The sequence below is a fragment of the Aquarana catesbeiana genome, linkage group LG08 (genome assembly GCF_042186555.1).
Source record: "Aquarana catesbeiana isolate 2022-GZ linkage group LG08, ASM4218655v1, whole genome shotgun sequence".
Classification (NCBI taxonomy): Eukaryota; Metazoa; Chordata; class Amphibia; order Anura; family Ranidae; genus Aquarana; species Aquarana catesbeiana.
In genome coordinates, this window is record NC_133331.1 from 27,735,504 (window position 1) to 27,750,172 (window position 14,669).

The 14,669-nt window shown below is 42.0% G+C and overlaps 1 protein-coding gene across 1 annotated transcript in view; it reads left to right on the forward strand.

Moving 5' to 3' along the window:
* Nucleotides 1–14,669, forward strand: part of LOC141105653 (alpha-2-macroglobulin-like protein 1) — a 245,551-nt gene that overhangs the window by 71,852 nt on the left and 159,030 nt on the right. The window contains exons 13-14 of the mRNA XM_073595630.1: nucleotides 175–241; nucleotides 7,465–7,610. Coding sequence (XP_073451731.1) covers nucleotides 175–241; nucleotides 7,465–7,610 — 213 coding nt within the window. The remainder of the gene's footprint in view (nucleotides 1–174; nucleotides 242–7,464; nucleotides 7,611–14,669) is intronic.

The following is a 14,669-nucleotide window of genomic DNA, read 5'->3' on the forward strand; positions in this document are numbered from 1 at the left end:
GAGGAGAATCAGGAAAACAATAGTGAATATTAATTTCGCTATTGTCACACAACTGGGTGGGCTCAGGGCGCAGTGCTCTGCGCCCCCAGCCCACCCTTTTTTTAAGCCAATTAGAGCCTCAATTCCCACTGATTTCTGCAGAATTTAACTCCAGCTCCTTTCATTTATTTTCAGGTTACTTTTAAAGGATCAATTCAGCAGTCTGGATTATTGTCAATACCAATTTCCAATGAAAATGAAGGTAAAGCATTTTGTTAGAAGAAGAACTCCAGAAAATAAGACACATTTAAAATCTGTGGGTAGACAAGGAGTTGCGTGCAAGGTGGTGTATGCCAACTTCTGGATCTCTCTCTCTTTTGTTTACAATTTACTGGTTTATTAAGCACAGATAGTGCTCTCGCTATATACTTCAGCACTCCAAGAAGAGAGATACAGTTCTTTTGCACAGCAGCCACTTTGCCTGCTCTTCTCTTCCCTGTCTATTTACTGAAAGCTTTGCATTTATTGAATGGGTAAGTTTACAGAATTCTAAGTACTCTGTGATTGGTCTAGGAAAGAGGAGGGACGGACAGTACTGTTGCAAATGTAGCACTGTCCCCGTAGGCCTTGCTGTGTGTTGACTTCTTAGGCCTCCCTCTGATTACCTGCAGCCAGTTGCTAGAGGATTTTCACTTATTGCCCCCTTACTCCAGTTTGCTCGTTACTCAATAAACAGTCCAGGGTATTTGTGGTTTTGATATTTATTGTAGAACTTGGGTGGGAGAAGGGATTAGTGGGATACTCCAACTTGAACTACTCACAGTAGATAAGGACAACTCTCATTTGGCCTCACCGGATTACTTGTGGAAGAGTAGACAGTACCATACAGCCACATGTATGGAAAGGTTAACTCATCTCGCTCTCACTAGCAGCAGACTTGATGCAACTACTTTATCTTCAGGACACTCTTTAGCATCCCCTTGACTGACACTCATCCACTGACTCTTCTAGCTGAAGGAGTGGCCCTCACAGGTTAGGCCCAAAGACACAGATCTGTACTCACAGTCAGCAAAATCAGATCCTTTCTGATGTCCCCCTTCCAGTCAGCTCTGCAGGACCTCTGGATTCAGCTCTTCTCTGACTTCAGGCCCTTAGGTCGACTACCCAAGGCTGCATGGCAACCTCTACGGAGAAGGGTCAGCCATCCCCTCCCTCCGAGACCCCACTCTCCAGCCTAAAGACCCCAAGCACATGTGCCCTTAACATTTATACAGTATCCCAGCATGCAATGCAGCACTCTCCTCTGCCAATAGCCAGGGCTGTAACAATGCCTGGGCCCTCACTTGTCAGGTCCCCTCCCACTGTCCAATATGCCTCTTTATTGAACCAGTGTGGGACATTCAGACAAGCTGAGCTGCACCGGAGCACAACGAGCAGACCTAACCAATAGATCTTGCTTCCTGGTAGACAGAGAGCACTCTATGTTTACCTGACAATCTTCCTGGTAAGCAGAAAGACCAAAAACTACACTCTCTTCTAAGCACCTACCTTGGAGGGTGCTACACAAACAACACTATGACTGCTGTGTAAGAGACCTGTACCTGGTGTGTTGGAGCACCGAAGTATGCAAGAAGGTTACTCAATACTATACATGTGACCAACACATGCAGCTTAGCAGCTTTCCTAACAAACAGAACTTCAGGCAACTGATTGGCCATGGCCTGTATCTTTCCCATGTGCACAGATGCAAGCTCTTACACTCTCTCTCATCTCAGTAGCCAACAGTCCTTTAACCCCTTTGTGGGCAGGGCTTAGACACCCTAGTGGGAGACACTAAGAACTTCACTTGCTAATTGCCTAGGTTCCTGTGGCCATGCAAAATCAGCAGTGACATGTCCAGTTATCAATGGAGACAGGAAATTAACTTCATTCTGTAAATTTGTGCTTGCTTTCTCTCTCTCTCGGGGGCCATCCAGGCTAGGTCCCTAAGTATGCTGTGCCACGGGTCTGGTCCCAGTATGTGGGGAACCGGCTACTAGTAAAGGGGATAAGCACAACACCCCTTCACTACCAGAGTAACCATCACCATATGCTACATCACCCATTTCCTGGCTGGTTGGCTGTTTTAAGCAATGATACAAGTATGGTTGTCCCTAGGAATGGCCATATAACCCGTTTATTACATCGTCTCTTTCCTCTAAATCTACTGTATCTCTTTTCACTAAAAGTCTTCTGATGTAAGCCTTGTTCTTTGGATACAGCATGCGATTCACCACTTTGATTGAGATTTTAAACCAGGCATTTAGAGGAATACTAACAGTTTTTACTAAAGAGATGCAAACATACAGGAACAGTTCTTGTAAAGCAACTTCTCACATAATCCTGTACAAAGGTGCTCTAGTGCCCATTGGGTAATTATAACTGAGTAGTAGCAAAGTCCTTAAAGCAGTCCTGGCTGGACTCAGTCCAGCAGCCTACATTTTGGCAGTGTTCCAGCAACGGAGCTCCTATGTATATGGGATGACCTGTAGGGGGCGTTGGGTCCCAGGGTTTTGCTGGGAAAACTTGGTCAGCAAGGTTAATACCTTTGTATTGGACAATGGCTGCTGGTGCTCCATTTTTTTGGGGGGCGGCAAACAAATCACCCACCACACCCCCAACCGGTCGGTTGGTCAATCCCCCTACCCCCTTCGCTCGCTAGTCCGCCCACCAGCCCTGAACTTACCCCATCAAGGTCACAGGCAGCTTTGGTTCCTTCCTGCGTCTCCTCCTCCTCGGCGGCTTCATGACGGCTTACCCTGCATCTCCTCCTCCTCTGCGGCTTCCTTCTTGGCGGCCAATATGATCGCTTCTCCCCCCAACCAATCGGGTCTTAAGACCTGCTTCCTGATTGGCTGGGAGGAGAATCAGGAAGAGAATAGCAAATATTAATTCTCTATTGTCACAGAACTGGGTGGGCACCCTTTTTTTAAGCCAATTAGAGCCTCAGCCTCTAATCATGTGCTTCCAAAATAAAAAAAAAACCCTTGGAAGCCATGCGTTCGGCACCCTGCATGTAGATTAGGAGCCGGGCACAAGGATTAGGGGGGGCGGTGCTCCTGCACCGCTTATGAACGGGCCACCACTGCTATTGTTGTTGTGTGCAACCAAGAGTGCACACAACAACATTGTAACAGTTGTAACAGAAAAAAAGCAGACTTAACCCAGAGAAACTTAAGTCTGCATTGAAAAAAACTTTAACACATTGGAAGCACCCACTTACACCCTAATGCCCACCTTCTCACATAGACCTATGTCTTTCATGTTCCAGGCTCTGAGAATCCAACCCAACACATGAGGTCCATGATACCTGAGGTATCTACCACTGCCAGGAGGGTGATTCTGATCCCACCACCAGCCCCTGAGCCAACCAGGTTTACACAGAAACTTCAGAGTTTAACTCTCCTCCACTCTTAATTGAATTCAAATGTCCACTTTCTGTAATGCAGTCTCTTTTGCCACTGTAATGAGGCCAGGAATTTCTTTGCTTAAACTTTCTTTAACTTGTTCAGTAATAAACAAGTTACAACCAGTGCCATTTTAATAGGATGATGGGCCCCTGGACAAAGTAATGCACTGGGGCCCCTTCAAGGGAGGTTGTGACCTGCAGAGTGTACAGCACGCCACGGCACAGAGGAGGAGGCAAAAATATGCTACATATTGGGCATAGCACAATGCTCTTGGGGGATCTAAATTATGCTACATATTGGGAGTGGCACAGTGTTGTTGGGGGGTCTAAATTATGCTACATATTGAGTGTGGCACAGTGCTGTTGGGGGATCTAAATGATGCTACATGTTGGGCGTGGCACAGTGTTGTTGGGGGGATCTCGGAGTCATTAAAGCAGTCCGTTAAAGGCAGAGTCCATAATGACATATAACCCACAGGAGGGGGCAAAGAGTCCAAGGGGTCCATAGTTGGCAATAATCCGTAAAAAGCGATTAGTCCATCATAGGTACCCAATTCCAGCAAGTCCCCAGGTTCCCCATTCCCTCAGAGAGCCTTGATAAATTATGCTACATATTGGGTGTGGTACAATGCTGATGGGGGAGGGGTGATCTTTGGTGAGATATCAGGGGTCTAAACAGACCACTAAAGTCTCCTTTTTGAAACAGAAAAAAGGGCTGAGGAAACCCAGTCCCCAGTCCCTTTCTCTGCAGCCTCAGCTGCACTGAAAATGAATGAACGGGAGATAGATGCTCCTGTTCATTTCTACATTGAAGCTTAGTAAACACACAGTTTGCTATGCTTCAGTTATAATTGAACGCATTTAGTGAGTGGTACCGATCACTGATTGTAATCAATTAGAAAAGGAAGGTGCCAGAAAATTACATATTTACTGGCATCTGAGAATCCTGAAGATCCCCACAGCAGCCTGAAATGTCACAGCCCCGCCAATGATCACCACCTCCTGTCCACATGTAGGGGGAGAAGGGGGGTGGGGTCTCCCATGTACCCGGGGCCCCTGGGCAGTGCCTAGGGGTGCCCATGCCAAAAGACAGCCCTGGTTACAACTATCCACAACTTGAAATTACATCAGTGCAATATCACATGTAACAGTCCAAAACATTTGGTATTAGAAAGACAAAGATATCTTTTCCATGCCTTGGAACACTGAGTGATTGATTCACACTTGGCATGTTTCACAGGTGGTGTGCTGTGGTGCTACTCCACTGATCCCACATTGCTTTCCCCAAGGTACAATCCTGCAGTGAGGAAAAACATTTCACTGCCGACACCCTCAAAACCACCCAGGGGTGACTCCTCCCAAGTCGTAAAGCAGCAATAAACCCACAGCAAAAAAATTTGATAGATTTCAGCTTACCAATTATTACCTATATTAGTGATGTACCATATTTATCGGCGTATAACACGCACAGGCGTATAACACGCACATTCATTTTAAGAGGGAAGTTTCAGGAAAAAAACTTAAATTTTTAATAAGGAACTTGAAGCAAAATAAGGGTCAGTGCCCATCTGCAGCCTCACCATTGCCATCAATGCAGCCTGATCAATGCCCATCTGCAGCCTCACAAGTGCCATCAATGCAGCCTCATTAGTCTACATCAATGCAGCCTCACCTTCGCCATCAATGTAGCAGCCTTGCCATTGCCATCAATGCAGCAGCCTCACCACTGCCATCAATGCAGCCTGATCGATGCCCATCTGCAGCCTAGAGGGGACAGGGAGGGGGGCGGGACAAGCGCAGACAGATTACATACAGTGAGAATCTCCTATGATAGACCGAACAGTGGTCCAATGGCTGCCCAGGAGAAGGGACTTTCTATTACAGAGGCCGTCAAGTAAACAGGAGATCCTCGCTGTATGTAATCTGACGGCGCTCATCCCGCCCCCTCCCTGTCCCCTCAGAGGCAGCTAAAATTGAAGTATTGGTATATAACATGCACATGCTATTTGCACCCGATTTTCATGGTGAAAAAGTGAGTGTTATACGCCAATAAATACAGTATTTGTTTTCTTTAGATGCATTAGTGATCTTTTTTTTAGGCTGTTTTCCTCTGGTGATCAGTTCAGTAACACACTTCCTGTAGTAGAGTGCCCCCAACACCTTTGGACAGTAGTATTGTCAGACGCGCACTTCCAAAAAATGTGTTCGTTTTCGTTTCATTCGGGTATTTTTTTTCATTTTCTTTTTTCGGGTCATTTATTATGATCGCAATTCGTAAATTAGAAAATTTGAAAATCCAAAAATAAGAAAGAATATCAAAAAATTCGAAAGAGTAGCTAACTAATAATAACTAACTATTAAATTATAGGTATTTGAATCTCCTTTCAAATTTGGCTGTTGGTGAACGTAACGAATACGAATTTATCCGATGTTACAAATTATCTAAAATAACGAATGCCGCATCTAAACAAATGGAACGGAATAAGTTAATAACAAATAATAATAATAAAACATTTTTATTTTTAGTATTGTTATTTATTATTATTTATTTATTCGTTACGTTCCATTCGTTACGTTCCATTCGTTATTTCCGATAGTTCGTAACTTCAGATAAATGCATATTCGTTATGTTCACTAACAGCCAAATTTGAAAGGAAATTCCAATACCTTTAATTTAATAGCTAATAATAGTTTAGTTTTTCAGGTTTTTGGATTTTCGAATTTTTGAATTTACGAATTTATGAATTTTCGAATATTAGAATTTACGAATATTCTGAAAGATTCGTTAAACGGGTTTTTGTTAATTTGGATGTTTCTGAATTAACAAATTTGTTGAAATTCGTTAAAAAATTAATTCCAAAGGAAACGAATTGTGCATGTCTATTGTCAGTCAGTGGGGTGGGAGACTAGCAGATTTAAATACACAAAAAAAACTTAAAGTGAATGTAAAGCTTCATTTTTTTTTTTTTAAATAACAAACATGTTATACTTACCTGCTCTATGCAAGGGTTTTGCACAGAGTGGCCCTGATCCTCATTTTCTGGGGTGGCTCCTCCTCTTCATCGGGTGCCCCCACGGAGACACACAGACAGCGGGACTCAGCACAGTCCCCCCAACTCCCATTTCACTGGATTTGATTGACAGCAGTGGGAGCCAGCTGCTATAAATCTATCCAAAGAGGACCCCTGACAGCAGCTGGAGCTGCTGGGCCTGTGCTCGTCACTAGAACGATCAGATTCAGGTAAGAAAAAGGGGGGCTCTGGGGGGCAGCTGCAGCACAAACCCACAGTAGTTTGCTAGCAGACAATAGGTCTGTTAATTAGCACAATTAACAATGGGTGAAATACCCTCCAGACTAGTAGACAACAGGAGACCCAGAGCTTTCCAGATCTCATTAACCAGCGTTCCTTCCCCGGGTTGTTGGGAAGGGGGCCCTGTCCCAAAGCACCCCCCAATGTTGAGGTATGGCTCAGGAGGGGGGGCTCGGCCATCCCCCTCTTTCCTGACCTGCTGGGCTACATGCTCGGATATGGGTCTGGTATGGATTTTTGGGGGGGACCCCATGCCATTTTTTTTTTTAATTTTAGTGTGGGGATACCCCTTAAAATCCATACCATTGGGGGAGACCTCACACCATTTTTTTTCTTAATTTTTTATTGCCTGCATTTTTTTCTTACATCCAACTGTTAGCTAATGACTCATTGGTTGGTAAGAATGCAATGGCCACCTGCTCCTTAACAACCATGACAATTACTGGTTGTTAAGCTTCCTGCGTCCTAACAACCAGCTATTTACAGCCTGTGTTAAGGATGCTGGCTACTGTCGGTGGTAAATTACCACAGGCTTTCACTACTAAAATACTGCATGACTTCATAAAATAACGTATTTTAGTAGCTTTTTTTAACGAATCCCAAAACACTTTTTCAAAAACTCTGTGTGGCATCTTAACACATACTCGGATGCTGTAAGATACCACTTTGTGAATGGAGCCCACAGTTTTTTACCAAACAATAACTTTATAACTATTTCTCTCATAGACTTACAAGGTGAAACTGCTGTCAAGCTTTCTCTTTCACCCGGAACATCATCATCGCTCCGTGTATTTGTTTACATCTTACTACCAAATGGAGAACTTGTTTGGGATTCAACAGTATTCAAAATACAGAGGTGTTTCAAAAATAAAGTGAGTCAACGGGTCTTTCTCTCTCTCTCAGTTAAAGTGATAATAAAGGATCCCTTTTTTTTGTTTTACTTACCTGGAAATTTGGAAATTCGGAAATCCAAAAACAAGAAAGAAAATCTGAAAATTCCAAAGCACGAAAATTCGAAATAATATCTAACTATGAAATTATAGGTATTGGAATTTCCTTTAATTTTTGGCTGTTAGTGGCCTTGACGAATACGAATTTATCCGAAGTTACGAATTATCCAAAATAATGACCACCGCATCAAAATAAATGGAACGGAACAAATTAATAATAAATAAAAATAATATTAAAACTTTTTTTATTATTATTATTGTTATTTATTATTATTAATTCAGTATGTTCCATTCGATTAGATGCGGCATTCGTTATTTCGGATAATTCATAACTATGGATAAATTCTTATTCATTAAGTTCACTGGCAGCCAAATTTGAAAGGTGTTCCAATACCTATGATTTAATAGACATAGTTAAATTATTATTAGTTAGTTATTATTTCAGATTTTCCAATTTTCAGGTTTTGGGATTTTCGGGTTTTCGTTCTTATTTTTGTATTTTCGTTCTTTTGAATTTTCATTCTTATTTTTGGATTTTCTAATTTTCGGATTTTCTAATTTTCGAATTTTCTAGTTTTCATATTCTCTCATTTTCGAATTTACGAATTCATGAATATTCGAATTTACGAATATTCGAAGTTACAAATTTAAGAATTTTCAAATATTCAAAGTTACGAATTTTCAAATTTTAAAATATTTGAATGTACGAATATTCTGAAAAATTTGTTAAACAGGTTTTCGTTAATTCAGATATTTCCAAATTAACAAATTTATCGAAATCTGTTACAAAACAAATTCAGAACTAAACTAATTGCACATGTCTACCCTGACCTCAGAAGAGAGTAGGCAGAGGTCCCTTGCTATGATTTTAAACAGTTTTCTATGGACAATGTGGGGATGCGTTCTTGCATAAGCATGGACATTATATCCTGGATTCTTTACCTGGTAGGGCAGAGCTTGCTCACTATTTGATGTTATGTTTACATCTGTGACCTGGTAAGGGTTGATGTGACATTACTTTTGCAAAGTGACAACACTAATACTCTTAGAACTGAATATGTAGGTGCTCTTACATTAGGATCTTATGGAACCACTACCAAGCTTGCATTGCATTTCCCTTAGCAGAACATGCTGTCCACTGTCTACATGTTACAGGAATTTAAAAAAATTGTAGCGACCCTACTTGGAACCCTCGCTGGGTGACACCTCCATTCTCACAAACAGGGCATCTGTTTTGTTTTTGGGCCTACTGCTCCCTACAACATTCCTGACTGCATTTTAGCTCTCTTAACATATCTATGGGAGCCTTGCTCCTGATTAGGGATGAGCCAAACACCCCCCCGGTTCGGTTCGCAGCAGAACATGCGAACAGGCAAAAAATTTGTTTGAACATGCGAACAGCATTAAAGTCTATGGGACACGATCATGAATAATCAAAAGTGCTAATTTTAAAGGCTTATATGCAAGTTATTGTCATAAAAAGTGTGTCGGAACCTGGGTCCTGCCCCAGGGGATATGTATCAATGGAAAAAAAATGTTTAAAAAAAAAAGTGAAATATTCCTTTAACTTTCGTACCTGGGGGGTGTCTATAGTATGCCTGTAAAGTGGCGCATGTTTCCCGTGTTTAGAATAGTCCGAGAGCAAAATGACATTTCTAAAGGAAAAAAAGTAATTTAAAAGTACTTGTGGCTATAATGAATTGTTGGTCCCGGCAATACACAAAAAGTCATTGAAAAAAACGGCATGGGATTCCCCCACAGTCCATTAGCAGGCCCTTTGGGTCTGGTGTGAATATTAAGGGGAACCCTGAACCAAAATTTTTAAAAAAAGATTGTGTGGGGGTCCCCCTCAAAATCCATACCACACCCTTCAGGTGTGGTATGGATTTTAAGGGGAACCCCACGCCAAAATTAAAAAAAATGGCGTGGGGGGGGTCCCCCCAAAAATGCATACCAGACCCTTATCCGAGCACGCAACATGGCAGGCCGCAGGAAAAGAGGGGGGATGAGAGTGGCACCCCTCCCTCCTGAATCGTACCAGGCCACATGCCTTCAACATGGGGAGGATGTACCCATGTTGATGGGGACAAGGGCCTCATCCCCACAACCCTTGCCTGGTGGTTGTGGGGGTATGCGGGCGGGGGGCTAGTACCCCTACCATTTCACAAAAAAGTGTCAAAAATGTTAAAGACAATAGCAAGTTTTTGACAATTCCTTTATTAATGGCTTCTTCTTTCCCCACTTCTTCTTCCATCTTCTTCTGGTCTTCCTTCTGTTTTCTCCTTCTTCCTCCATCTTATTCTTCCTTGCTTCTTCCTCCGGTCCTCTGCTTCTTCCTCCGATCTTCTTGATGTTCCTCTGGCATCTTCCTTTGGCTTCTTCTTCCCTGCTTTGTCCTCCGGACAATCCGCCTCAATGGGAGGCTCCCTTTGTGTGATGCTTCTGTTCTTGTGACAGCTCTTATATAACTGAGGGCAGGGCCATCGGTGAACCCGCCCCCTCTTGCCGCGAACACCCCAAATTGTTCGCTATTCGGCGAACGGGTGAACAGCCAATGTTCTAGTTGAACTTATGTTGGACCCAAACATAAAGCTCATCCCTACTCCTGATCATGGTTTAAATGGATCAGATGATACAGAGAGGGGAGTTCCCCTATGGAACAAGAGCCAATGCCTTGTGTTAGTAATACAGTCAGGTCCATAAATATTGGGACATCGACACAATTCTAATCTTTTTGGCTCTATACACCACCACAAAGGATTTGAAATAAACTGCAATTTAAATTTGAAATTTAACTGCAAACTTTCAGCTTTAATTTGAGGGTATTTACATCCAAATCAGGTGAACGGTATAGGAATTACAACAGTTTGTATATGTGCCTCCCACTTTTTAAGGGACCAAAAGTAATGGGACAGATTAACAATCATCCATCAAACTTTCACTTTTTAATACTTGGTTGCAAATCCTTTGCAGTCAATTACCGCCTGAAGTCTGGAATGCATAGACATCACCAGACGCTGGGTTTCATCCCTGGTGATGCTCTGTCAGGCCTTTACTGCAACTGTCTTTAGTTCCCTGCTTGTTTTTGGGGCATTTTCCTTTCAGTTTTGTCTTCAGCAAGTGAAATGCATGCTCAATCGGATTCAGGTCATGTGATTGACTTGGCCATTGCATAACATTCCACTTCTTTCCCTTAAACTCTTTGGTTGCTTTCGCAGTATGCTTCGGGTCATTGTTCATCTGCACTGTAAAGCGCCGTCCAATGAGTTCTGAAGCATTTTGCTGAATATGAGCAGATAATATTGCCCGAAACACTTCAGAATTCATCCTGCTGCTTTTGTCAGCAGTCACATCATCAATAAATACAAGAGAACCAGTTCCATTGGCAGCCATACATGCCCACGCCATGACACTACCACCACCATGCTTCACTGATGAGGTGCTTTGGATCATGAGCAGTTCCTTTCCTTCTCCATACTCTTCTCTTCCCATCACTCTGGTACAAGTTGATCTTGGTCTCATCTGTCCATAGGATGCTGTTCCAGAACTGTGAAGGCATTTTTGAATGTTGTTTGGCAAACTCTAATCTGGCCTTCCTGTTTTTGAGGCTCATCGGTTGCTGAGCTCACCGGTGCATTCTTTCTTTTTAAGGATGTTCCAAACAATTGATTTGGCCACACCTAAAGTTTTTTCTATCTCTCTGATGGGTTTGTTTTGTTTTTTCAGCCTAATGATGGTTTGCTTCACTGATAGTGACAGCTCTTTGGATCTCATATTGAGAGTTGACAGCAACAGATTCCAAAACTCTGGACATTTTATCTGCTCCTTGTAAATGGGATAATGAGGGAATAACACACACCTGGCGATGGAACAGCTGAGCAGCCAATTGTTCCATTACTTTTGGTCCTTTAAAAAGTGGGAGGCACATATATAAACTGTTGTAATTCCTACACCGTTCACCTGATTTGGATGTAAATACCCTCAAATTAAAGCTGAAAGTCTGCAGTTAAAGCACATCTTGCTTGTTTCATTCCAAATCTATTGTGGTGGCGTATAGAGCCAAAAAGATTAGAATTGTGTCGATATCCCAATATTTATGGACCTGACTGTATCTGGTGTGCTATTCTGTGTGGCACTCCTAACTAATGCTAGGCCCAGTTAAAATTCCTCTTGTTATAAGTGGACTTTTTGGCCAACCAAGGCAAATACGGCTCAAAATAGTCCACTTAAGTGCTTATATAAGTTTGCAACTCTTTATCTAATGCATTATGTAACTGGTATGTGTGTGCCCCTAACATGGTCTGATTTAGCATGCACCCCCACATTCACACTATATAGGGTAACTAATTGGTGACCTATTAAATAGCTTTTCACTACATACCTTATTCTCTACCCTTCCTCTCTTTCTGAGCCCTCCGATCCCCCAGGTGAGTCTACAAAGACTATTTTATTTCTCTTCCCCATCTTCCCTTGTTTGTTTGTTTTTTTTTCCTCCTTTTTTTTTGATACCACTAATTGCTGACCCTGATGGCGGGTATCTGGTTCTGGTGGGTTCAATTTATAATTCTTCTATAATGTTTGCCACCTACTGTGCTCTTAATTTGGGTCAAACCGAATACTTTACACATTTTCTCAGAGTATTTGACTCTCTCACTCACGTTATGTTATGCAGCGTACACATGAGCGGACTTTTCGACCGGACTGGTCCTACGGACCGAGTCCGGCGGACAATCAGATCGTGTGTGGGCTTCATCAGACCTTCAGCGGACTTTTCCAGTTGAAAATCTGACTGACTTTAGATTTGAAACATGCTTCAAATCTTTCCGACGGAGTCGAGTCCGGTCAAAAAATCCGCTCGTCTGTATGCTAGTCCAACAGAAGAAAACCCACGCTAGGGCAGCTATTGGCTACTGGCTATGAACTTCCTTATTTTAGTCTGGTCGTACGGTGTGATCGTGTGTAGGCAAGTCCGTTCGTTCAAAAGTCCGTCGGAAGTCCATCAAAAGTCTGACGAAAGTCCGCCGGAATGGCCGTCGGACTTTTGTTGCCAAAAAGTCCGCTCGTGTGTACGCGGCCTTAGTGTTTTGTGGGAACTCAAACTCAGTCATGTATCTTTCTTCATAAGGATCCTCATGATCCAAGTAACCATACTGTATCCAAAGTGGATATTTCCATGGTCAGGAAGTTCTGGGTTTTTTTTGCCTTAGTACAGTATTGTAGATGTTTGGAGGGAAAAGCATCCCTCTACTGTATCTTATAAATTTCACTCTAATCCCCACAACTCATTCTCTCACAAATTGATTCATCATATTTTTCACCCCCTGACAGACAGTGCATCTATCATCCCTATCCCTAACCATGATAGGTCTGACCATGATATAGTGGGCTTGAGATTTGATTTACCATTGCCTGATAAGTCTGGCTTAAGCTTAAGGAACTATAAGGAAATTCTTTCATAGTACCTTGTCCCCCTGAGAATTTCCTGTGCAATCCCAACCCAATGCTTTTCAGGATGTCAAACAGATGGTTATTTAAGGGCATATTTGGTGGGACTGGGCAAATGTGAAAAGATTTTGGATTATGGTCTATCGAATGCTCTATACGGTTACGGGTATGTCCTTTATATAAAATCCCATACAAAGCGATCGACTAGACAACCTACAGGTTGCATCAACGCCCAATTTAAACTAGTCATGCATATTCTTATGGCAGCAAAGAGGGTTATAGCGAGAGCATGGGGAACCCAAACTATCCCCTTTAAAGATGCCACCCATATTTATCCCTGACTCTCTGCTCTTATGAAAGTGGTTGTAACCCTAAAGAAAAAAAAATATCCTGTTGCTTTTTTTTTAAATTATGCAGCAAAATACCCTATTTCAGAGCAAGAGAACTGGGAGGTCACGTGACCGCACAGTGGCGCTGTAAATTAAGGTATTTTGCTACATAATTTTTAAAAAACACATACACTTCAGAGTATAGCTTGCTGTAACACAGGGGATTCCAGGATTTGTGATTAGTGACTTTACAACTACTTGAAGTATCATTGTGGCAAGGCAAGTGGGAGAATGCTAAAGACGAACATTGTAATGGGCAAATCCTTTGGAACTTCTATGCAAATATGTTTTAAAAAAATGTAGAACAGGATGGGACTTTAATTGTACCTCAGAGGAGTGTAGACAGATAGAATTCAATACTATAATTATAGAAAAATAAACAATTTTATTATCTAAAAGCAGGTTAAGATACATTACAGTCTGTATGATTGAATTTGAATTCAGGGTGTGCAGGTCCCCAACAGTTTACAGAGATATGGCCTATGCTTTTCACGGATAGTTCCGCTTCGTCAGGGCCTTGAAAGTAGCACAATGGAACGTCGTATGAATTCTACAGATAAAATATTAATTAGTACTACATACATTATATGATTATGTGAGTAAAGGATGAATAATACATAAACATATTAATGCATTGATCTTTACATAAATTTGTATCCACATCATGACACATTAAATATTTGTTAATGAAATCTATATATTGCATTGTGAATCATTGAACATACAAATACGGTTACATTTTGTACTTGATGGTGTACATCGGTGCTTCTCACATGAGGAGCTTAAGTGGGAAGGGTCAATTACATACTATTAGCTATCTAGATATGTAGCATTAAAGTTTTTTCCCTAGATATGAAGCATAGTGTTTAATTGGCGTGTATCTCCCACTTACCAAAAGACTGTAGTCAGAAGATGCCGGCTTGACGGGGCGTTGTAAGGCCTGGGAACCCATGGGAATGCTCCACCCCGCCTCAACCAACGAGAATAGGTGGGCCCCTATATGTACAGATGGTAAAATGTAATAAAACATGTAGTAGAAAAAAGGACCTAAAGAAACTGAAAACAGAGAAAGTAAAAAATTAAGGGGAAAAGGAAAGGAAGTGAAGGAAAGGGGGCGAAACTAGAGAAAAAGAAAAGAAAGAGAAAG